This window comes from Delphinapterus leucas, chromosome 9 (assembly GCF_059928025.1).
Source record: "Delphinapterus leucas isolate spDelLeu-1000000601 "Yukka" chromosome 9, BTC_Dleu_Yukka2, whole genome shotgun sequence".
In the NCBI taxonomy this organism is placed as follows: domain Eukaryota; kingdom Metazoa; phylum Chordata; class Mammalia; order Artiodactyla; family Monodontidae; genus Delphinapterus; species Delphinapterus leucas.
The window spans coordinates 61459351-61485157 of record NC_143137.1 but is presented as its reverse complement, the minus strand read 5'-3'; the positions used below and the strand labels follow the sequence as shown (position 1 = coordinate 61485157).

The window sequence follows — 25807 nt, the reverse complement described above, 5'->3', positions numbered from 1 at the left end:
TAATCCTGTGGAATGAACACTGTATCTGGAATCGGAAGATATGATTTCAAATCCACTTTCTTGATGAATGAAAGAATATATTGCCTTATATATAGTAAAGCACTCACATGTTTTCTTCCTTTGTACCTACAACAATTAGAGATACAACATAATATTGGGGAGGTTATTGAGTTATTCATGAACTTGCCTCGTCCTGCAAGCTGCCACAATAACATTCACCTGAGGTAAACAACACTGCTTAAAGGTATCTGCCATGTTTGTTCCTACAAAAATGAAATACTAGAAAAGTATTTTTCCACAGTTTGTTCATAATTAAGTATAATCCTGTTTTCTTTAGAATTACTATAAATCCATTATAATTTGTTTTGCAGAATAAGCCCAAGTATTACCCTTCTAGAATCAACTGGATGATCCATGGAGTCAAGGTCAGTTCCAGGGGTTCAGATGAGGGGTAGAAAGGGAAAGAGATTGGCTTCTGGCTCTTCCATCAGTTTCTCACTCAGGTTTTTCACATCAATGGGTGAGTAGTGTTCTCTCTTTCCTCCACTTAACTTTTGGCAAACCCAGTTAGAGACCATCATCAGATAAGCTCAACCTCTTGTTAAAATAAATAGAATATAGGACAGAAACAGCATCAGTGATTTGGTTTCTTTGACATTTAATGAGAGAACAAAATTATATATTGAAGACAAAAGACAGCAGTGCCAGGCACAGACCCAGGACAGGTGCTGTGAAAAAGCCTATCGTGGTGGTGTCTGGGGATTTAAACTCTGGAGAAAAGACTAAACTAAAATTAAGAATAACAAAGTCATTAGTATATACTTCTTGGCAGATTATTAGCTGTATGTGGAAGCTTTGATAAAACAGGCTTTTAGCAATGTTTTAAATTTCAGATTTAAGAAAAATCCTCTCTTACTCGCCATTTGTTGAACACTGCCGTTTATTTCCATTGTTATTCATTGCCATGGAGCCCAATTACTCCTTTGTTTTCTTATTCACATTTAGTCCACATTATCACAAATAAAAATCACAAGGATACCATTACCCTTCAACACTTCCCCAATGTATAAATCCTAATTTGCATTAAATCCTTGAAGCAACATACGTTGCAGTGAATGAAATGTCCTTCTGTAAAAAGCACTGTAAATAATGAAAGAATTTTTAGTTCAATATATATACACGACTTTACATACAGCTAAACTGACCAAGGTGCTTTTATACACCCTAGGTATACAATATTCAATATGCTTAGAATAATAGTTATTCGAAAGGAATATAATCTTTGAACATAAAACAGTTTAAGAATAAAAAAACTTCTATAAGTTCACTTATCTATTCTGCTATTAACCCACTGGTGTAGAAATTTTACGTACCATAATTAATGGGAAAAATTAATGAACGCTACTGATACTCAGTGTAGTTCTCAAAGGCTGAAAACCTTTCCCAAAAATCAGTATCTGAAACCTGTCTCTTTAGGAAAAACAGTCAAAGCTTTAACTGTTTTCAGTCTAGTATAAGAAAGCTTTGAAGCAAGTTAACTCTAAGCACTCAAGGAAAACTATTTTTAAAAGTGGGGGGGACAAACGGAGGACCTTAATTTTCAACAATATCGGCCTGAGAAGTAACTTTATAAGAGAATGTCTGAGTATCTTTAAAAAGAGAGAGAAAAAAGTAATTAAAAATGTTGGAAGTCCACAAACTGAGCATAGCAGCAAAAATGACTCAAGAGGGAAAATTTAATGAAAAATAAAAAACTGAAAGCAAATTAATTGATCAAAACACAGACACACACACATACATGCACACACAATGCAGGCAGTCATTCAGCATTATATGCTAGCTGGCTTTGTATTTTCTTTTAAAATATAATCATAACTTCTCAATGTATAAAATAAGGCTCTCAAGGTACTCATGAAAAATTCTTACCAAATTTCACTCTAGAGTTAATGATATTAGGCATGTTAAATCAGGAATCAACACATGCTATTTTCCACAGCAGGAACTATATAAATTACAAGCTCTTCCATGTTTTTGTTATTAGATTTGGTACACTTAAAAATAAGCGGTATTCTACATCGAGTGCTCTAACGCAACTGTTTTTATATCTTTTAGAATTTATATTTCATCTCAGTGCTCAATCCTTACAAAAAACCACAAAAAGACCTGCAATTGCTATTTACTGTCTTGCACAATAAAATTGTATTTGTTCTGTTTTTGAATTCATAGGTTTTGCTTTATGAAGTTTCAGAAAGAAGCAACTTTATTATATTTTCGCTGTTACTCATGATTTTAGCTTAAAGATCATTAATTTTAACACTAACACCCTGCTATATTCTCATTTGGGTTGTTCTATTTATCTCAAAGGTAGACTTATGTATTACCATTACAAAAAAATAACTATTTGCATAATACTTTATGATTTTACATCTATTACAAACACATCACAGGGAGTCTGAGGATGCATTCAGTAGCTTGTCATTCACCACTTCAAGACCCTTCAGAACTAAACAAGGAGGAGGGTGACATTTTGCTAAAGGCAGAAGAAATGAATATAAATAACAAACTTTGAAGTTTTAAAAATACAAAAGAAAATTTTTAAAATGCAAACAAAAATATGATCATATGCATAAACAATATAATTTCAATTTTTAAAACTCCATGTCCTCTATACAGAGCAAGGTGTTTGGAGATTTATATATCTTCTATTATGATACCCACTGAAATTATCTAAAACTGTGCTACAAAAATAAAGAAAATTACCACCTTCTTGCTAGATTTTATAAATGTCATATTAAAATTGTGCCTATTTACATAATTAAGCTTTTCCTCAGCCTTGTGAAATAATCTGAGTATCATTTCTTTATTATTCTAGACTTAACCCTATAAATGTGCATATTAAGAATGTTTCAGAGGGAGATAATGATCTAACATGTTAAGAAATTATGTTGTCCCATAACTTCTTCTTGGTAAAACAATTACAAAGAAAATTGTTTACATCTTCTGTATTTTCTTCCATAACCACCAGTCCAGATAAAAAAATACTGAATGCTGTTATGTCACCTCTAGTCCAAATGCTCATGGCACTTGAAGCTTTTTGTAAGCAATATGCTTCTATACTAAACACATATCCCTGAGCCACCCCCTACCTAATTTAACAGTTTTAAATGTACTTTCAAATACAGCGTAATACCATCTTAAACATACACACACATACATACACACACACACACACACGGAGTGTGCAGAAAAGGAAGGAGGTGGAGAGCAAGAAATGGAGCACGTTGTTGTTTTTCATTCATGCAGTATAGTGATGTCAGTGTCTGCAGCAGCAGCAGCGGCAGGAGCCTTGACCTGTGGAGGCTACAATCCACTGAAGTCAGAACCTTGCAGAATTCAAAAGAAACTGAGTAGATAATTGTTTGAAAAATTGTTCAACTGTTCATAGCATGAATTTTAAATAGATAAGTAAAAAGAACAGATTAGTTGTATAGTTTTAACTTAGGTAGAGAGGAGCAAGACGGGATGTGGAGAAGTAACAGAAAGGTAATATCATCAGGGAACTGGGGGCAGAAGAACCTACATTCAAAATCATTTCAGTGTAAGAAACTGACAAAACCACCTGGTGTTAAAAACAGCAGAAAGGCCTCTTCTGTTCCCAATACAAGCTCTCTGATGCAAATCTGTCTCCTGAACAACCAGAGTCAGAGAAGTGTTTTCATCATGATTGCGTTAAAATTGCATTAAACTCAGATGTGACATACTACATACAACAAAGAGGACAGTTTAAGCCTGGTCACAAATTTCATTAAAACTACTTGATGATGGACCTTGTAATTCCTAAGCAATTAAGACTTTTGAAGGATGCAGAAAAACAAGTTGTACTATGATCTGTTGTAAGATGTGTTTATCAACAAAAGGGGAGGAGGTACTAGATGACCAATATATTGTTGCAGCAATTGCTGAAACTACTCACTATGCCCACAAAACCCTCTGAACACAGTCTTTCTGCAGTGCTTATTTTATGGCTCTTACATTAGTCCCTAAAAGAAAATCCCAAAACTCAATCTATGTACTGTTGAAACTAAATCACTCAAAAATTTATGTAACTGCTGCCTTCTTTTCATTCTGTTACCTCTCATTTCATACAGTTCTAGAAAATGTGCAAAGGAGTTGCATATGGCATTAATCTGTTAGAAAATGGTGGCCTTTTCTATAAAATACAGCCAAAGATGTGTGTTCAGTTGCGGTCATTATTAGGGCGATCACGTTGTTTTCATTCATTCATTCAGGATTTGCTGGAGGATGTCAGTTTCTGTAGCTGGCTTGACCTGGGGGAGGAGTGGGGGAACAAATTCCTTCTGGTGCATACTGATTACAGGATGTATTTCTCGGTGCTCCTGTACACATACCACTGCACTACATCCTACCCTGCCTCACCATCAAGTGGTCTGAAAACAAGGGCCTCAGCAACATGCTAATTACAGGTCAGAAATATTAAAACAAAACACCAAAACTGCAATCTATCTTAACACAATCACTTTCTCCAAGTCTAAGACCTTCATCAAGAAAACTCCATTAAAAAAATTACACATACCACATAAACACTGCACAGGCTCCACAGTGATTCCCTTCCAAGCAGAGATTTTTCCCCTCGGTATGATCCGTTCTCTCCACAATGCAGCAGCAGCATCTGTAGCCCTAGCGTGGTATCTAATAACATGAGCTACTCCTCCCTCCCTTATGACTTTTACATCCTTGTTTTGGCTAAACTTCCTTTTCTCCCCCAGAACTAAACTAGATCATTCACCGTGTCCCTAAACATAAACCAAACCACCCCAAAACACAAAACATTAAGGGAAGCCGACAGCATCCACCAGTTCACCATTACCTTTGACACCTAAGAAAAACGAAACTTGAGATCCTTTAACAGCTCAACTGAACTGTTAAGTGTACTTAAAAATAGAAGGAAAAAAGTGAGCACACTCCACAAATAGGTCCTTAGAAATTTACCATTAAAGTCTTGAGTTGGGCATAAACTGTTTCCAGTGCAGTACCGCCCTGATGCATATGACTATATAAAGTAGAGAAAAGAGGGAGCCCCCCCCAAAAAAAGCCAAACCAAACACTATACACTTCAATTGCACATCCAAAACTGTCCCCTCTACACACCCAACAGGATATCCTTACATCATAACTGGTGCCTCCACCTCCCCACCCCCAAAAAAGAAAAAAAAAATTATCCCGGTAGGCACAGACACATTATAGGAACTTTGTAGGAAAGCACAAAGAGGCTGTAGAGATTACAACCACCACCTTATCTGCTGCCGGAGAGTTTGTGTGCGTGTTTTTTTAAGTGTTTCGCCCAGCTCCTCCTTCCCCCACTACAAACAGCAAACACATGAGTGAGCTAATCAGCTCTTAAACTGAAAAACCTTTCGATACAGGCGAGTGATGGAAGATAAAAGCTGAGGGGCGGCAGGAGGGTCAAATAAAAGTTGCTCCGCAGTTTGCTCATCCAAGCCCCGCAGCGACCGCAGGGGGGGTGAGGTTCCCAAAGCCACTTTCACACCTTCGATAATGCACTAGCAAAGAGAAGCCCGGAGAGGCTGAAGTTTCCACGGAGGGCACCGTCGGGGAGACGCAGCCCGGGAGGACAGAAAGGTTGGGCTCGCTACCTCTGCACACGGGCGAGCCGGGGCTCCGTCGCTCAGGTGAGTTGCTCCTCCGGTGGCTCTCTGGGGACCGTCTCGGGCGGCCCTTGGCCCGCGGCGCCTGCTCGGTCGGGGCTGAGGTCGGCGGCGGCGTCGGGCTGGGCGGGCTGGGGCCGCGGGCCGCGCCGGGCCCCGGGAGGCTGCCCAGCGAGGCGGCGGCGGCGGGCGGGCGCGTGGGACTGTGCTGGCTGCCCCGCAGGAGCTGGTAGGGCACCGTGGCGCGAATGGGCTGCAGCAGCCGGCCGGCTCCCGCAACCGGGGCGCAGCTCACGCCGCCGCCGCCCGCACCGTTCCCGCTCCCGGCGGCGGGGGTGGCGGGCGGGGAACCCGCGGCGCTGCGCCGCATCCTCTGCGGCGGGGGATGAGGAGTCTGAGAGGAACTGGAAGAGGAGGAGGCAGTGGACATGGTGGCTCCGCGGGCCCTGGACGATGCCGGCCAACACCGAGGCGCGGAGCGGGAGGCGCGCGAGCGTGTGGGAGCCGGCGCGATAGTGCGTGCGAGTGTGTAAGGGGGAGGGGCGGGGGTATCGTGGAGGGGGAGGAGTCTCTCGGCTCCCCCTTCGCAACGCGCACCCCCGCCGCCTCAGCGAGGGGGGAGGGGAAGGCTGCGAAAACAAACGTCCAACGGCCCCAACCGCCCGACCGGGCTCGGTGTGGCGGTCACGGCCGGGGCCGCGAGGAGCCCGGAGCCGCCGCCGCCGCCGCCCCGGGCATCGCGCTGACAGGGGAAAGGGGCAGCCGCCGGGATCACGCAGATCCGCGGGGCTGCACGCGCAGGAGAGCCCGGCAGCTGCAGGAAGGGCCGGGACCCCTGCTTCTGGGGACCTGGTAAGGGGAAAGGGCCTCGAGGTGCCTGGATGAAAGCGGAGCCGCGCCACCGCAAACGCCGCCGCCGCCGCCTCTTCTGCCCGCTCCTCACTCCATAAGGCACCTAACCCCTCAACCCGTACCCCGCCCCCTGCACCGCCTCCCGGCGCTCCGGGCCGGCAGCTGCCGCAACGAGCATTCCCATTGGCTCCGTCGTTCTCCACCAGTACGCGAGTGATTGGTTTCAGGGTAGGAGTGAGAGGAGCACCTGCCAATGAGAGTAGGCATCCTACTTTGGAGGCGGGATATGAAGGAGCGAAGAGGGAGAAAGGGGCTGTGCGCTCAAGGAGGGGCGTGAGAGTTGACAGCCTTTGAGGTGAGAGGGGGACTTTGATTGGGCTGCCCTGGGAGAGTGGGTCCATGTGTGTCCTGCGCGTGCCCCGACACCCACAGACGCGCACGCCCAGGGAAGCAGGTTGTGAGGGCTCCACCCTCCAGGGCCGTTTGTACAACTTGAGACAGAGGATGCGTCAGGCAAACTTTACTTTGCAAGTACACCTGTTCTGGTGGTGGGATGTTTTAAAAGAATCCATCCCTTCCCCACTAATTTTAGTAATCTGAGTTTTTGTGGCGAGTAGACTAATCAAAAAAACTTAAGGCCATCAGAAGCAATGTCTGGGGGTTGGATTGAACACTGGGTGGATACTTTTACAGTTATCCTATGGAGTGAAAAGAGATAATCAAATCATATGTTCCAAGACAATAACTCTGAATTGCAGGGGTCAACAAGGAATTGTACATCATTACACCATAAGTTAAATGGAGGTGTAATGGAGGGCACACCCTGTTGTCTTTTCCCAGAAGCAGGTGGCCTCTTGGGAGAAATCGTACCAGACTTGATGTAACAATCCACTGGGGTAAATTTAGTTTTTATTCTGCAGTGGAACTGAAGAGAAACTAAGATTTTGGATGACTGTCAGGAACCTAAGTTTACCCCACAGTAAGCCAAGGTTTTAAACGTTAAGCAGGAACAATTGATTGAAGGGTCCACATCAGATACCCTCCATTCGTTTCAATGAGATAAAAAAGAAGTGGGAGATCAGATTGGTCTACTCTTGGTGTCTGCCCACACTGACAGGCTTCCTCTGATTTCAGGCACTAAATGCAGGGGTCAGTTTCACTTAGAGGAGCCATCCCTCTCAGCTTCATTGTGCCCTCAGAACAGAAAGCATACTAGGTTCTGTAAAAAGTGGATGAAACCCACTTTTTCTGTAAAATGCAAGAATTGCACCCATGAAGACTAGTGACAGCTCCTCACTTTATCACATAGTAGAATAACAGCTAACATTTACTGAGCATTTCATGTGTCAGCCACTGTTCTAAGAATGTTTTATGTGTTAATTCCTTCAATCCTATAATCCACAAGGTAGATACTACTATTATCCCCATTGTGTTCACATGTATTTGCTTTCCAGAATAACATTAAATATAAATGTAGTAAAAACTTTACTCTTTTAAATTTAGTATAATTGACCTATTGTATTACTTTTTCCATCTAAAATGAATGATTTCCTCATTCATTAGGAAAGTGCCTTCCTTCATGGGGAAAAAGAATGATAAATGACTTCTTTCTGATGACTTTTTCAGAATATCAAGAACAAAAATTGACGGATTAAAATATGTGAAGGTTTTAAAAATGCTGGTAAATTTCCAAGTTGTCGATTTGATTACAGCATGGTTTCATAATAGAAATGTTATCTCTGGCCACTCCTAAATATAAGTATGTAATGACCCCAACACTTTAGATTACAGTAATTCTAAATTTATACCAAGCCACAGTCCTAATGATCAATACCTGATTTGGATCTAAAACAACCTACCTAGCCATATGTTAAAGTCTTTCTGTGTTTGTTGAAAACTGCCAACGCCAACTTAAATCAGACAACCAAAACAAATCTAAATGACGCACACAGAGAAATAGTATGATCTTAAAATACTATGTTCAGTTGCTGGTAAGTCACCATGACCTATTTGGATGTTCAATCACCTTCTCTTTACTAAATATATCTTGGTTGCCTCTTAAACCTCTGTTCTCATGAAATAAATACTGATCTTTATGTGTAAGGAATTCAGTCTCCAAACAAATCAAAGGTGGGCTAAAATAAACTAAACCCAGTATCGGCTTTCAAATGTCCATTTGTTGAGTTCTTAACAGTATTTTATTCTTAGTGAGTTTGGGAGTGGGCTCCAAGGGTATGAAAAGAAGCTTTAGGAAAACATACTCCTCAGTAAATTGGGAACCCCTTAGAAGGAAGTGTGGATTGCTGGGTGAGAAGAGCATTGTTACCCGACTGTGCTAGCTATGGGATGGTTAGGCCCCGTGCAGATTATCTCTATTTGTTGAATATAAGTGTAACAATCCCTGGAAATTCTATATATGCTAATGTTGGTAATGACCTGTTTACTATGTTGACCTACCTAGAAGAAGACAACATTGAATGCGCAATTTGGTGGCATGGGAAATACCTTTGTTCTCAGTAACCCATGTCTTGGCTGTTTGTGGAACAAGATTCCACCGTTAGCTAATCTGAAGTAGAACTATTACACTTACTTCTTGGTTCATATATGGTAATGGACTATACTTTAGGTTACATTAAAACTTGGAGTCATTGGCTATATCTGATTAATATGTAGCCCCATCTGAAGAGAGAATGAGATAACTAACGGGCCTACAGAGCTACCAAAACCTCCCTCTTCTAGTTTCATCCAGGTTTGCCAGGCTATGCATCCAAGCCCCGACCACATCTAAGGGGCAGTCCAGGCTGTCAGTATCAGAAATGAGGTCACGGCTGAGAGAGAACACTAAACAGATCTGCACTGATGTTCATCGTAAGCTGATTAAACTCTCTTGTAGGTGGATTCTTTATAGCAGCAACAAAAAGAGCCATGCCTGAATTTTTGTCCCTGGCAGATGCTTACAGTAAAACTCCTTACTGCTTGTGACAGGCTACGTGCACCTTTGCACTAGGTGTTCCCTCTGCCTGAGCAGTTCCTACCCCAGTTACCCACATGGCTTGCTCACTCATTTCCTCCAGGTCTTCACTCAGATGTCATCACCTTCTCAATGAAAGCTTTTCTGGAAACTCTTTTTTAAAATTGCAAGCACCCCCTAGATGTTCCCTACTCTCTTACTTTTTTTCCCCAGAGCACCCATCACCACCCACCTACTGTATATTGTAATTATTTTTTGTTCTGTCCATGTAGAATGTAAGAGCCATGAAGGCAAGACTTTTTATCTGTTTTATTACTGCTGAATCTCCACAATAGTGCTTGGTACCTGGTAGACAATATTTGCTCACTGTTGTTGAAAAGAGTAGCAAATTTTAACCAGTGCTTGTCCTGTGAACTAAACTGTGCCCCTCATCAGACAAAAAAAAAATTGATAATAAGAAGTATATCACTGTTGCAAAGACATAGCCACAGAGTAGAAAAATGTTCCATGTGGCTTTTGTAAACTATACAGATATTCGCACTGGGGCCAGCATTCAAAAGGAAAGCGTATCTTGTACTATGATCCTTATACAGGCAAAGTGAAAAATACTTGTCCTAGTGGCTCTTGGAGGCTCATCAGATGTTGAAAATGGAAACTGAAATTGGTAATGGAGAAGAGGCAGTTGAAATTTGCAGGAAAAAAAGAATAACCAACTGAAACAGAGAAGGACAGTTGAGGAGAGTGACATCTGCTGATATGTAGTTAGTTCTATCTCTCTGTTAGGAGCAATTCTCAAGAGGCCTGTGTAAGGAAACTGAAAAATATATATATATTTAATTAAGTAGAAAGGAACATTTCATGTAAATAATAAATATTTTACTTTGTTTCTTTTCCCCCTATCTTTATTGAGATACAATTGACATAAAAGATTGTGTAAGTTTAAGGTGTGTAATGTAATGATTTGATATGGGTATTTAGTGCAAAATGATTAACACGATAAGGTTACTTAACACATCCATCACCTCACATAGTTATAAACCTTTTTCTATGATGAGAACTTTTAAAATCTATTCTCTTAGTAACTTTTAAATATACAATATAGTATTGTTAACTATAGTCACCATGTTGTACATTATATCCCTGGAACTTATTCATCTTATAACTTGAAGTTTGTACCGTTGACCACCCTCACCCATTTCCTCCACTCCCTAGCCCCTGCCCCTATTCTCTGTTTATATGAGTTTGGATTTTTTTAGATTCCACATGTAAGTGAGATCATATAGTATTTGTCTTTCTCCATCTGACTTACTTCACGTATCATAATGCTCTCAAGGTTCATCCATGTCATCACAAATGGGAGGATTTCATTCTTTTTATGGCTGAATAATATTCCACTGTATATATATATATATATATATATATATATATGTATATATATATATACACCACAGTTTTTTTCCATTCATCGATCAGTGGACACTTGGGTTTTTTTCATATCTTGGCTGTTGTAAATAGTGCTGCAATGAACATGGGAATGCACATATCTCTTTGAGATATTGATTTCATTTCCTTCAGATATATACCCAGAAGTGGGATTGCTGGATCATATGGTAGTTCTATTTTTAAGTTTTTGAGGAACCTCCATAATGTTCTACATAGTGGCTGCACCAGTTTACAATCCCATCAACGTGCACAAGGGTTCCCATGTCTCTATATCCTCACCAGTACTTATTATTACTTAACTTTTTGATAATAGCCATTCTAACAAGTGTGAGAAGGTATCTCATTTCGGTTTTAATTTGTATTTCTCTGATGATTAGTGATGTTGAGCACCTTTTCTTATACCTGTTGACCATTTGAGTATCTTCTTTGGAAAAAATGTCTACTCAGATCCTTTGCCCATTTTTAATTCAATTGTTTGGTTTTTCTTGCTATTGCATGAGTTGCTTATATATTTTGGATATGAACCCCTTATCAAATATGTTGTTTGCAAATATTTCTCCCATTCTGTAGGTTGTCTTTTCATTTTTGTTGATTGTTTCTTTTGCTGTGCAGAAGCCTTTTTAGTTTGATGTAGTTTCACTTGTTGATTTTTGCTTTTGTTGTGATGCTTTGGGTGTCATAACCATAAAATCCTTGATAAGACTAATGTCAAGGAGCTTTTCCCTATGCTTTTTTTTTTTTTTAAAGATTTAATTTTATTTATTTTTGGCTGTGCTGGGTCTTCGTTGCTGTGCACAGGCTTTCTCTAGTTGTGGCTAGCACGGGCTACTCCTTATTGCAGTGCATGGGCTTCTCCTTGTGGTGGCTTCTCTTGTTGAGGAGCACAGGCTCTAGGCGTGTGGGCTTTAGTAGTTGCGGCGCGTGGGCTCAGTAGTTGTGGAACACAGGCTCTAGAGCGCAGGCTCAGTAGTTGCGTTGCACGGGCTTAGTTGCTCCACAGCATGTGGGATCTTCCCAGACCAGGAATTGAACCTGTGTCCCCTGCATTGACAGGCAGATTCTTATCCACTGTGCTACCAGATATCCACTGTGCCCTATGCTTTGTTTTTAAAAGAAGTTCAAAAGAAGCAAGAGAAAGAGGGGATATCTTGCTTTTTAACTGATAAATATCAAAAGATTGAGTATGCAGTTATTCCTACCTGGATAGAAAATAGTGATGAGGACCACTAATTTTTCAGCTTTCATCTCCACAGCAATTCCTATCGCCAACTATGATGCCAGGGGCACATCCCCTAAGCTGATACATAAGTAGAGTTTTATCATTTAACTAAAAGACTATATTGTACAAAGCCAACACATTCAGAGGCTAAATAAAGATTTGGGGACCAGAAAACTGCAAATATTCTCTCTTTGCTGCGACATTTCATTTGTTTTAGTTCCAAACATGGTGTCAACAGTACAGGAGAGCAGTAGCGGTCCTATGAAGAGACTGTGCTTGATTATCATAATACTATTTTTTTTAATGAGAGTTTAGAGTGATTAAAATATGTCAATTAATTTCCTCCTCTGTGACTGAATTTTACTTTTTACCACATAAGTGTGTTGAGTGACTGTTGTTAAGGTGCAATCAACTCATCAGCAGCGCTTGACTAGAGAAGTTATTAAAATTATTTTAAACTTTTTATAGCACAGTGTCCTACCAAGCATCCTATTGAAAAGGTTTCCAGTGTCCTACCAAGCATCTTATTGAAAAGGTTCATATTAATATATTTAATAAGCCTACATGAGGATTTAATAGCAATAATACTAGCATCAGGCCTTAGTAACTCCTCATCAAGTCACTTATTAAATGCCTTCAAAGTGCGACACTCTTGTATACTCTGTAAGGGATCCTTGTTTTCACACTTTGCTAAATTGTAGTCTCTCAGAGGTAAAAAGGTAATTTCTACAGATAAAGGTAGAAACCATGTCTAAACACAGGTCTTCCATAAGAGAGATGCAAATAAAGCAAATGGAAGCAATGGGAGGGAAAGGTCACTTCTGAGGAAAGGCTTCAGAAAAGAAGAGTATGAGGAAATCTTGTCACTAGGGATACACAGGATGTGTTAGGAGATGATCGAGCAGTCTGCCTCAACTGATGGTTAATGGAAGATAAGTCTTGGTCTGTTGATGACATGTCATGGAGGTTGCCAGGCAAGTCTTGCCCTTTATCGAGTATGCAGGGAGGAGCTGTTGAAGATTCTTGAGTGGGTGGGGAGAATATGAATGGAGCTGGGCTTTTTGAATATTAATGCAAGAATAGTTTACAACCTGGATGGAGACTGTAAACTGGAAGATGATTTAGTAGACTTTGAGAATAGTCCATGGGAGTTTAGGTAATGAGAGTTAGGGGAATGATAGGGGACATGGAGGGGAGGAAAAGATGTAGGTGATACTCCTTAGCTGATGGACCTTGAAAGTAGGACATCAGACAACTCTGAAGCTTCAGGCTTGGATGCCTAAGAGGATAGTGGTGGCTTTAACAGGAATAGGGAACCAAGAGAAGGAGTAGGTTTGGGAGAAGATAATGAGCTCATCTATAAATAAGAGAACCAGAGGATATTCAAGTGGAGACAGTTTTTTCCTTTGTTTTATTGGGATATAATTGACATATAGCACTGTATAAATTTAAGGTGTACAGCATAAAGACTCGACTTGCCCATATTATGAAATGTTTACCGTAACTAGTTGAGTTAACACTCATCATCTCATTTTGATACAAAGGGAAAAAAGAGAAAAAAACTCGTTTGGAGTTTTTAAGAGCAGTTTTTAAATGATAGTTGAGAAGAGCATAGGTATAGTTTGGAGGGTTATCCATGTACATATGATAGTTGAAGCCATGGGCACAAATGAAGTTGGTGAGGGAGAAAAGTATAGAAATAGAGAAAAAGAGGATCAAGGACAAAATTTTGAGAAATTATACATTAGTGGAGGAGGAAAAGTAAGCAAATAAACAATCCAAAGAAAACAAAACTAGGAAAGAAGGCAGAAGGGAAGCACTTCTTAATTAAAGAATTTGGTGTCTCAGAGGATGTTTGGTGGATGTCTGTGGGGTATCTGGGAGCTCACGTCCCCTTCTCTAAGAACTAATCCTCCGCCAGCACATGGAGGGTTTGGGCCTGACAGCTATGTTTGTACAATTTGACCTTGTTCTTCTGACCATGGTTGGTTTGACCTGAGTTCGATAACTCACCAAAGCTGCACCAATCAGGTTTTCTCCCCCGGCAATTTGGAATTAAGAAATACAATGTTATTCTATTAAGGGCATGAACTGGGTGATCACAGAAACCTGTGCATGGGGTGGCCATCTTCTGTCACAGAAACAGAAAAGTGAGGAAACCTGCCTTCTGAAAGAAACAAATGAAGTGACTTGCAGAAAATCAAAATGAGAACAGACGACCTTGAGAGAGAGAGAGAAACTGAGAGTATGTTTATTTTCCCATGACGACTATTTTCTGTCTTATCCCTTTTCTTCAATCTCCTAAAACCATCCCCACACCTGCCTACCCCTAATGCAACTCCAGTATATTCCTACCATCAAATCTACAAATCTTTTGGCATTTGGACCCATCTCTCCTTTCTTTCTTCCTCTCCTATCAAAAGCCGTTCCTCTACTTATGATTTAAATTCCTTCCCCTCTTCTTAGGGGTTTCATTTCTTCAGTTATTCCCTTCCTGTTGTTCATCATCAAATTCTTGGTTATCCCCAATATGTATAAACATGCTCCATCCTAACATTTAGAAAAAAACAAAGATTCTTATGCTATCCCTTTCCATCTGTAGTACTAATTCTCTGATCCCTTCACAACAAACCTTCTTGAGAGAGATGTCTGCAGGTTAACTCTGATTTCCTATTCAATCTACTCGAATCTGACTTCCACCCCCACAATGCCAATGAAAACTGCTAATCAATGCTGTCAACAGCCTCCATATTGCTGGACACCCAATGGATGTTCCTTGGACCTCATCCTACTCCAACTTTTAGCAGTTTTCAACACAGTTGGTCAGGCTCAACTTCTTGAAAACAAAATCTCTTCTATTGGCTGGTCTGTCTCCTAATTCTCTAACCACTGCTGTTCAGTGACCTTCAGGGGTTTTTCCTCCGCTAGTGCCCTCTAAAAACTGGGCTGTATTCTCTGCTTTCTTCTCTGTGAGCTCACCTTCTTGGTAATCTCAGTCATTGCCATAGCTTTAAATACTAAAAATGGTAACAAATTCCCAAATTAATCTCTTTAGCCTAGACGTTTCCTCCAAAATCTGTACTCAGATATTCATTTGTCTGTGTGACATGTCAAGTCTCCGTGAATATCTGAAATTAATGTATCTGAAATAGCACTAAACTCTCAATTTCTATAAACCTGCTTTCCTCCTCTCACTATTAAAAAGAAATTCTATCTTTACTTTTTCCCACTTCAGTAAATGGTATCACCATTCACCCAGTTATTGTAAACAAGACAACCCAGGCAATATTCTTGATTTTTCACTCTTCTTCCCTCCTCAACTCTAACCTATCAGCTGGTCCTCTCATTTGCTCCTCATGAATAGATGTGTAGTCCATCCACTTCTCTCCATCTCCTCTGCTACTACATTAAACCAAACTGCCATCATCTCTTACCTGAGCTATTGCTATAGCTGCCAACTGGTCTTCTACCTTCTACTCTTGCCTCCTTTAATCTATTTTCTGCTCATCAGTCAGGGTAAACCTGGAAATACATTGGACCTTGTTGTTTCCTGCTTAAATCAGTTCAATGGCTTCCAATTAGTTTGCAATGAGATCCAAATTCTTTTAAATACTTAAGAGGCCTGGCCTGCTCTGGCTTCTGCCTCCTTCTCCAACCTTACCTCCCTCTATTCTCCCCCTCACCCTTTAAGTTCCAGCCACAGTGGCCTCCTTTCACTTCCCCCGAAACACCACTGCCGGGCCTGCACACAGGTGTATCCTCAGCCTAAAACACTCCTTCCACAGCCCCACTCCTCAGTTGCCCTGAGTGGCTCCCTCACATTCTTCAGATCTCAGTTTAAATGCCATGTCTTCAGAGTATCCTTTCTGAGTCCTTGCCTGTCACTAATAGCCTATAATAATGTATCATTAGGTCAGTTTGTTTCATCTGTAGTGCTCATTATACGGTGTAAATACACATTTGATTACCTGTTTATGTAAGCCTTCCCCACTAGATTATAAAGTCTCTCAAGGCAGGGACCTTGTATCTTCTGTCTACTACTTGGTCACTGAACACCTAGGAGTGCCTGGAATATAGCAGGTACCCGAGAATTATTTGTTAAAACTTTATTGGTTACTGATAGCTTCCTAGTTCCTGATGCTAATCCTTGTGCAGCCCTATTATACTTTCTGTGACAGAGTTTCTTTGGTCTTATATTACCCTCCCCCTTGCTGTTTCAATCATTTGAATAGGTTTCTATTCTTATAGTTAAATGATCACTAATTGATAAAGTTTTTAAAAGGATGGGGTGATTAGCAATGTCAAAAGCTGTTAGATGGGGAAGAAGGTTAAGGGCTAAGCAAAGTCATTGGATCTCATCACTGGAAATCTTCATACCAATAGTGTCCATAAAATGTGGCTCTGTGGAAGCCAGGGTACAGTTGGGTTGATGAGAAGGGTGAGAAGATGAATGCAAGTAATGTAGAATTCTCTTTTTGAAAAATTTGATAGTAAACATAGGCATGAAGTAAAATGGGATCTTGGAGTTCATCAGAGTCCAAGAAAGTATATGTTGCTTCAGGTTGGAAAGAATAGGGAAGAAGCATCTACTGATATGCCAATAGAAGCCAAAAGAGAAAGAAATGAAGTTGGACTGAGGAGGATTAATAGACTTAGTTTCCATGAGGCAGTAGAGGATTTGATCAAGAGCACAAGTTTGACAAAATGGGACAATGTTTCCCCCTCCATTTACAGGAAGAAGGGACATTAAGAGAGTGAAGGTAAAGAAAAAATTTATGTAGAGCAAAGGAAGTTGAGCACGGCCATTTGAAGAGGTAGCAATGTCATCTACAACTGGTTGTCAAGGGGAATCTCTGGAAAGACTTTTCCAGACCACACCTCCATCCCTTTACTCCATTACCTCCCTACCCAAGATGGTAGCTGCTCTCCACTGCAACTGCCGCAGAGACTCACTGCTGCTGAGGGCCACAGTGGTTGGTGGGAATGTGCCTTATTTCTTAGGTGGAGTGGAACAGAAAAAAAGCCTGCAATCACTGAGGAGAGGGGTAGTCAGAAAGGAATATTGGGGTTTGAAGAGCTCTGACATCGTGCGGAGTAAAACAAGGACATAGAATTGTTTTCCAAACATATATCTCATCAGGCATTCCTGGGGCCCTTCTAAAAATACAGATTTCAGCCTCATTCCCTAGAGAGTCTAATTCAGCAGGCCTGGGAGCAGGAGGGGTAGGATTGTATAATTTTTAACAAGTTCCCCAGGTGATGTTTATGATTTGGCACATTTGGGAAACAGTGCATTAGAAATGAATAAAAGTTCACTAAATTTAATTGCAGACCCCAAATATTTCTCAGTGTTTAGCCAATTACAAAGAGATGTTGATAACTGACGTCAATTCGTGGAAATTACCCAAAGAAAACAGTTTTCAGTGGATTGGTATCTAATTCTGTGGTTCCAAATAATCTGCAGCAATATTTAAAATGTAAGACTAGTTTATGGATATTTCTTTATAGAGAACTTCATTAAGGAAAAGGTAAATGGAATGGACCAGCTAACAGTTATTATTCATAATATAATAACAAGTCAGATGTTTTAAAGCCTGTTCTGCTTCTAGTTTGCTTACCTCCCAAATTAATAAGCTAAACATAATAAAAATCTAAGAATGTAACTTGATCTTACCCATTCCTAACATTCTTAAAGGAGATCTTTAGCCCAATAGCGCTAGAGCTGCTGAGAGCAGATTCAGATCCATTTAAACTATTTTTTCCATTCCCTCCCAGAAAGAGTTATTTGTACTGATATACAACAGTTGGGCCCCAGACCACTTACTGGGACCACAGGGCCTCACTAATTTGTACCAGTTTTCCTCTATTCTAGTTGGTCATGACCATCAGGTATAAATTAGTGCTAAAGCAATATTAGCTGATACTTCCCCAGGTGTGGGAAGTATGGAAACCCGATCACATGAGCAAACACAGCCCTTCTTGGCTACATTTAAAATAAGGCGATTATTATTACACTGTATGGGGAAAAGGCTTTTTTTCTTTTTTTAAAGAAATCTCATGCCACCTTAATTTGCATTAACTTGATAGACTGATATCAATAGTCAGAATCAATTTTCAATTGTTACAGTTTCCCTAACACCCTTCACACTTCCTTCATTCTTTCAGGGAGGCTTCTTCTGCCTTCCTATTTCTTCCGACCTCCAGCCGTGCCATATACCCCACACCATTTTTCCTTTCCAGTACTACTTACTCATCGGGTTGAGTAGGGAAGCCAAAGGTGACTTAGTTTACATACCTGCTTTAATTGCTCACCTTGGGTGGAGCAGTGTCTTAAATAAACTTCAGTTTTGCCACAGCACCATTACTCAGTAAGGTATTTATACAAGTGTCATTTAATCACATGAAAATAAACAAGGCACTTAAACTTGTTATTGAGAAAGAAGCTTTAGGCTTTAGCTGCCCACTCTCCTTACTCAAGGGCCAATCTTGCCTCACTTATTCTTAGAAAACTTTTAAGCAGTTTTCCTTAAAGAAAATCTAAGAAAATCAGGCAGAGCAAAGTACTGTGAGTCAGGTTTAACCTACCCTTACCTTTGAAAGAAATGGTTCCTTTGTTAATTATCAATAACAAGGAATCTTGTCATTTCTCTCAATATTTCCAAGTCATAGCTACTCATAGCGGAGCTATGCATTCAATGCATTCATAAATATTGAAAGCATATATGTTCAGTATTTAACCATAGATGAAAACAGAAACAAATATTCAACATTCCAAAGAAATGGTGCGAGTCTACGTGATTTTTTATCTTCTATATCCTGAATTGTATAGAAATTCCATAGTATTTTTAAAGCACTTTCATAAATATGACCTTTTGGCTTGTAATAATTCTGTGAAGTAGTTATACTATTTCCATTTTACAGATGGGAAAATTGAGGCTTGAAGCCTTGGCCAGGGTCACAGCACATGAGAGATTCAGAGCTGGGAATCAGCTCTCCTGACTCCAGGCCCATTGTTTTTCCCTTTCTATAAAAATTGCCTTTATAGCAGGAGAGTCAGGGATATGTTCACTCAGTAATAGAGAAGTATGGATCTTTTCCACCCTGGTCTTTGAAGGACCTATGAGCTGATAGTGTATGTGAGAGAGGACACTTCCTGCCTGAGAGATTGATTACTTATATTCAGAGCAACCTGATGTTGCACTCTGATAGGAGAAGGACCTGTCTAAAATGTCCTAATTGCTTTAAACATCCAGAGTTCCCAATAGGAAGACAGGGTGTGGTAATTATATATCTTGCTTTTGGCTTATCTTCTCCATATCCTCACCCTCACAGATGTCTTTCAAACATTGGTAATTACAGCTTTCAGAGCCAAAGCCTACAAACTCATAATCCACACAGATGACATACTAAAATCTACTCAAATATGTAAGGCTGAAGAAAGTTTCAGTGCTACTGGACTCACATTAAAAGAAAACTGCTTACAAAAGAGGTAGCCTTTATTTCTATGTCACTACTGCACAGATGTGTAATGGTTTCTTGTTGATGTGTGAGGGTGCGTATTCACTCATTTGCCTCTAAATGTAATCAGTAACTTAAGAATAAAGTACACATGCAGATGACAAGACCATATGATTAAAAGCAAATAGTCTAACATTGGAAAACAGATCCAAATTAGTGAAACTAACTTGAAACAATGAAGGAACCGCTTCTAAGCAAGAGGAAGAATCAGTATCAAGAAATAAATACAACACAGGAAAGCAGTTGTCCTTGTCATGCTGGCCTATAAATGGAACCTGAGTTAATAACATCGTAATCTCTAAAGAATTCAGCAAGTTCTTGCTATAGTGGCAGTGAGATAATATATAAAGTATGGTGGAATTTCTCACCATCTGTATCACTGGCGAGACCAATGGTAATATATCCTGTATAACCTGATGTCCCACAATTTAGGAGGGTCTGAATGTTTAAAGAATTATGAAAGTAGACTCTAAAAAAAGTCAAACTAGTTCAGAGGACTTAATAGCGATCTTCAGGTTTATTTAGTGCCATAAATATGGAATGTGCATTTTCTTTTTTTAATTGTAGAAAGAATGCAAGGAAATCTTACAGATTTGAGAAAAACAGGGTAAGTAAAAAGAACTAGCACATGTTCAGCATCTACACTGTGCAGGGCACTCTGTACATCATCTCATGGAATCTTCCAGAAACCCTGCAGTGGAATCCTCATAGAAACTGAGAATAAGAGAGAGTAATAAACTCAAAGATCAGAGGCCTTTATCTGGTAATTGGTCCTAGGGTCTATGTACCTTCAAAGCTTGTACTCCTGACACCAAGTCTGTGTAGTACTACAGTGGGTAAGGTTATGGATCTTCCCTCATTAAATTCAAGATAGTTTCTAGAAAGATATATCTGGGACAGTGATATATTCCTATCTAGAAATAGGAAAATGGACTAAATTCCTCTGAGGTTGCCTTTAGCTCTGTAATTTTAGATTAAAATTCAGATCAATAGAGATTTAGTCCAAGGCTTTTATTGAGCACATTATTATAATTTTTTAATCATTAAAGATCTAAAACCTATAACATGAGTAAGACTTTAGGAATTTATATTTAAAGTTTTTCCACCTACTTACATGTCCAACAATAAGGAATTGCTCCAATAATTAGAGTATAACCATACAATGGAATTCTACGTTAGAATTATGTAGAGGAAATTTTAATGATTATAAGAAAATGTTTTGATATACTATTATCAAAAGAATTTTAAAAAGTCAGAAAAACCAAACCAAGCTATAAAGTATGTTTCCAATTGAATTTAAATATATCTTTACATATGCATGGATAAAAGCAACTGGGAGAATATATACCAAAATATTAACAGTGGTTCCTGTGGGCACTGGCATAACCAATGGCTTTTATTTTCATATCTGGGCTTCTCTACATTTTTCTAAATGTAGAAAAAAATAGGTCTTACACATATTACTAGAAAGAATGCTTTACACACCACACATGTGCCTGTGCACACACACCCGCAAACACAATTTTCTGCAATCGTTTTAAAACTTAGAAATAAAATAACAATATGTTAATGCAATTATATATAGGATAAGGGAAATTTATTAAATAGCATCAAGCCCATTGGTGGCAGCAAACTGTCTGTGTACCCATTACTGAAAATAAAATTGGCCCTGCAATTAATTTCTTGTTATGCTAAAATTATTATATAGGACTACCAGAGTTTAGTTCCCTGCCTAAAATCCTCTACTCAGAAGGCACACAGAAAACACACAGCTAAGCATATGGTACTGTGTGTGTTAAATGGAGATAGTAATCACACCTAGCTCACAGAGTTCTCAAAAGAGTTCAATAAAATAATACTTTTAAAGCTCCTAGCACAGTGCCTGGCACATAGTAAGCACTCAATAAATGCTGGCCATCTTGGTTATTGTGTTCTACTGAGAACCTGAACAGAAGAATTCTACAGAGGAAGATGGGTGTTGATCTAAGAAGTTCATATCTGTCAGCTGGCACACATACTTCATTTAAAAATAACCTCACAGGGCTTCCCTGGTGGTGCAGTGGTTGAGAGTCCGCCTGCCGATGCAGGGGATACGGGTTCGTGCCCCGGTCCAGGAATATCCCACATGCCGCGGAGCGGCTAGGCCCGTGAGCCATGGCCGCTGAGCCTGCGCGTCCGGAGCCTGTGCTCCGCAATGGGAGAGGCCACAACAGTGAGAGGCCCGCGTACCGCAAAAAAAATAAGAATAAGAATACCTTAAAATTAATGTAGGTTGTGTCCAAAGGAACCTCTGGCACATTGTAATTGAGTAGTACATTTCGTTCACCACACTTATCAAAGTTTTAATGAGTAATGAAAACAGGAAATGAAGCCATGAGATAATTTCATTTTTCCTTAATCATTCCACTTATGTTTATATTACCAAAAATGACTGAAATATAAAGAAAATATTAGCACTTTATAACTACACTGTTATTTGAATCTGCACTTACAATTTCTATTTGTGATTAAAAACAGCTTTGAATTTAGAAACATCCTTTATTATATAATACAAACAAAAAGTCATCTAAAATTCTTTTTTGAAAATATCATCGTCCATTTGGAAACTATCTTAGTTCAGGCTGCTGTAACAAAAATACCATAGACTGGGTGGCTTAAAAAAACAAACATTTATTTCTCACAGTTCTGGAGGCAGGGAAGTCCAAGATCAAGGTGCCTGCAGATTTGGTGTCTTGGTGAGGCCCTGCTTCCTGGTTTGTAGAGAGCCGTCTTCTCACTGTTTCCTAGCAGTGTGAAAGGGCCCAGAAATCTCCCTGGGGTGCCTTTTATAAGGGCACTAGGGCCATTATTGAGAGCTTCACCCTCATGACCTAATCACCTCCCAAAGGTCCTACCCCCTAATACTATCACATTGGGGGTTAGGATTTCAACATGTGAATTTTGCCAAGACGCAAACATTCAGTCTGTAGCAGACACACACACACTTGCTTAAATGTGTTTTAATCATCTGTGTTAGATAAAATTGGAATGGTTAAATGTCCCACAGTTTTTAAGGGAAATCGTTTTAGTAGGAGTCACATTTCTAGATGAAGACACATTAACCCAGTGAGTTCAAAGAATATGGCTTGGGTCTGGTATCACATTTCAAGACCAAGAATTAGAACCTCAGTTACTTACTAAGTGAAAGATACTACAATTATAATTGGTAAGAAAACGGCTCAGAAATATGAGTGGGATTTTAAACAACTAAATTTGTTTGTCTCCCTCTCTGATTGAATCCAGAAGTATTTATTTAGGGGAGCAAAAAATCCAGATGACTTGGAGGCAAATGTTTCTGTTCGTTGAAGAATAAGGATGTCTTTTGCCAAATGCAGCCATTTCCAAAATGCAATTAAGGATTATGACTCACGTATCAATCCTGCCCCTTCCTATCTCAGCCCTCATTCTCTGACCATCTTCTCCGAGTTCCCTTGCAGGATTCCCTTCAGGACCATTGCTAATTAATGCCTTCTGGAATCCACCTTCCTCATAGCTATTGAGGCCTTTTCCACCTTTTCAGAAAAAAGTTTGCCCTGGGTGATATACAGAAATCTTTGCTCAGCCTCAACCAGCTTGTTTTCTAGCTAACAGGTTTATCTGTGGCCCCAGAGGGCAGGATAGTGAGAGAGAGGGCTCAAAAGACCATTACCTTTCAATACACAGCTAGGTAAAGTAATTCCACCAAAGATCACAGGTTTCTATATTTCCTTGAATATGCTTTTTTTTTTAAACTCCATCAAAATTTCATGTTTTAAATATTTTTAATATTTCTATTTCTCTCTTGTGCTTGAAAGATAATCATTTTAAAGCAAGAAAAGGAGCAGACAAGGTAAAACTCAAAGAGGAGAGGCTGGGCACTGATACAAACTTGTAAGACAGTTCCCTCACTGTCTCCCACTCAGAACGAATTCATATTTGACTGGCTAGTGGCTCTACATTTATATTCCAGGTAGCAAATTACTTTTGTGCATAAATAGGGACTGCTTCTTTCTCTCTGCAAGGGAAAACTACATTGTTCTAGATTTGGATACTAGAAAGCAGCTGCCAATATGGGGCAGAACAATTTAAAAGAAGATGGAAATATGGACTTTGATTTTAGAAGATGTAGAAGAGAATAGATATCTTAGGCAACTGAAAGAACATATTTGGATCTGTAAGATTAAAAGAGCCTTGAACGAGACTGTACTTTGTGTTGGACAGACTTCCTTAGACAAGAAAGAACCCACCTGAATGCTGAGGGACAAATCAGTTAAGTGGCTTAAGTTTCCCTGTCTTTAACTATAAAATCTGGTGATTAAACTGGCCAAGCAGAAGATATGATAAACACAGATGGGAATAAATCTGCATTTTCCAAGCCTGATGAATTTAAAAAAACTAAGTGACTAACTGAAATCTTGAAGATTAAAGAACCCAGACATGCTTCTTGAAGTAAAAAGGGGTCTAACTTAAAATTCTGTTGTCTCTGAGGATACATTACAAAGAGATAAAGAGACTCAAGACCACATGGATGGCCTCTGCTTCCACTCTGAGACCATAAAGTTCGGTCTAGAAAATGAGTATTCTCTATAGAAACATAAATGTTAAAATATGAACATTTTGCTTTGATTTCAATCCAAAAAAATAAACAAGTTAAATGTCAAAGATATCTATTCTAATTTTAACTTCTCTGTACATAACCTAATATGTAGTAGGTGCTAAAAATCTGTTCATGGTATGTGACTGAATATTCTTTATGCAATGTGTAGGTTTAAATAAATGCCAAAGTTCATTTGTAAGATACATTTTCACATTTTAATATCTCTGAAATTGGATCAAATTTGAAATTAATGGTATATGATAGTTTAGTTGGCAGCATCTTTTTTCTTAGTATCGCTTTAAAATAATGATACAACTTAACAATAGATAGTGTCTTAGATTTGATGAAATACAATATTCAGTACAGTTTAAAAAGCAAAACTCCCATCTAGGGACTTCATAGATGTTTTAGTATTTGAGAGTTATCTTAAGAGTAAGCTGGAAAATTCCTAAAAAAAAAAAAAAAAAAAAGTCCTGAGAAAATCTGTTCTTGGAAGCAGAGATGACATGCATGGTCAGGGGGAGGTAGCTGGGCAAAGAAAATGAGCCTAATGTTGACACCAGTGATTTAGGTCTGGCATCAAACTCCTGCCCCTTTCCCTAAGCTCCCCAAGCTGGGTCTAGTCAATGTCAGTCCCTTTGCATTGTGTTGTCAATCCCTGGTACACTGGAATCCACGGAAAAGGTTCATATAGACTAATAGCGGAAAAGTAGGTAGGTGGGTGTAATGTAGATAGTAGGTGTAATGTATTTTCTCGGTATTTATCCAAGGTTTGGCTGTAGAAGGTGTCTTTTACTTTTAAAAGATTCAAATCTCATGAGTCATATAAAGTAAATGTGTTTTTAAAAACTTTTAATTACAGCATTTTTTCACCCTTTTTAGATCAGCTCAAAACAGCATCAGTTCTTGCATAAGGGCTTCAGAGATCTTAGGTTAAAGGAACAAAGAAGTCAGTATTATTGACTTTTAAAACCAACAACTTATTGTTTAAAAAAAGATGAATATATACATGTATATAGCTATGTAGATAAGGCAGTAGGAGGGTGTGTCAAAATTGGTTACTTCTAAATAAAAACTATCGGTTTCTTTTTTCTCATTGTATTTTTAAACTTCACCATAGTAAACATGTGTTTGAATTTGCAGTAATTAAAAATAAGCAATAAGAGTTTTCTTTTTTACAATTAAACCCTGGGTACGATGAAATACAGCTGGAATCTCCAAGGGTGCATCTTCAAGGTTGCGTTTGCTTAAAAATTTGTTGCAAGAAAGTTATAGGCACCATCCAGCCACAAAGTCCAGCCACAAAGTACACTTTAAAGTTAGTTACACATGAGACGGTGAGGGCTCTCAAGCTGATGCAGAAGGAATAATTCTGCCTTCTGTCTTAATAGAGATGGAGAAAAAAGAATTCTGCCTTCCATCTTGATAGAGGTGGAGACTTCTGCATGTTTCTCTGCATTGATAGTTTATGTGTACACACGCAATTTGCTTTCTCTGGCCAG

At 39.4% G+C, this 25807-nt stretch overlaps 1 protein-coding gene and 1 long non-coding RNA gene across 3 annotated transcripts in view; one reads left to right on the top strand and one right to left on the bottom strand.

Annotated features, from left to right (window-relative positions):
• Positions 1-6290, bottom strand: part of GLCCI1 (glucocorticoid induced 1) — a 122470-nt gene extending 116180 nt beyond the window's left edge. Inside the window, exon 1 of one of the 2 annotated variants that reach the window (XM_022586792.3) lies at positions 5676-6290. In XM_022586792.3, coding sequence (XP_022442500.1) covers positions 5676-6117 — 442 coding nt within the window. In that variant the 5' untranslated portion in view covers positions 6118-6290. The remainder of the gene's footprint in view (positions 1-5675) is intronic. The other variant, XM_022586799.3, reaches the window with a different exon arrangement.
• Positions 5058-25807, top strand: part of LOC111181493 (uncharacterized) — a 153697-nt gene continuing 132947 nt past the window's right edge. Inside the window, exon 1 of the long non-coding RNA XR_002646516.3 lies at positions 5058-5711. This is a non-coding gene — a long non-coding RNA (uncharacterized LOC111181493). The remainder of the gene's footprint in view (positions 5712-25807) is intronic.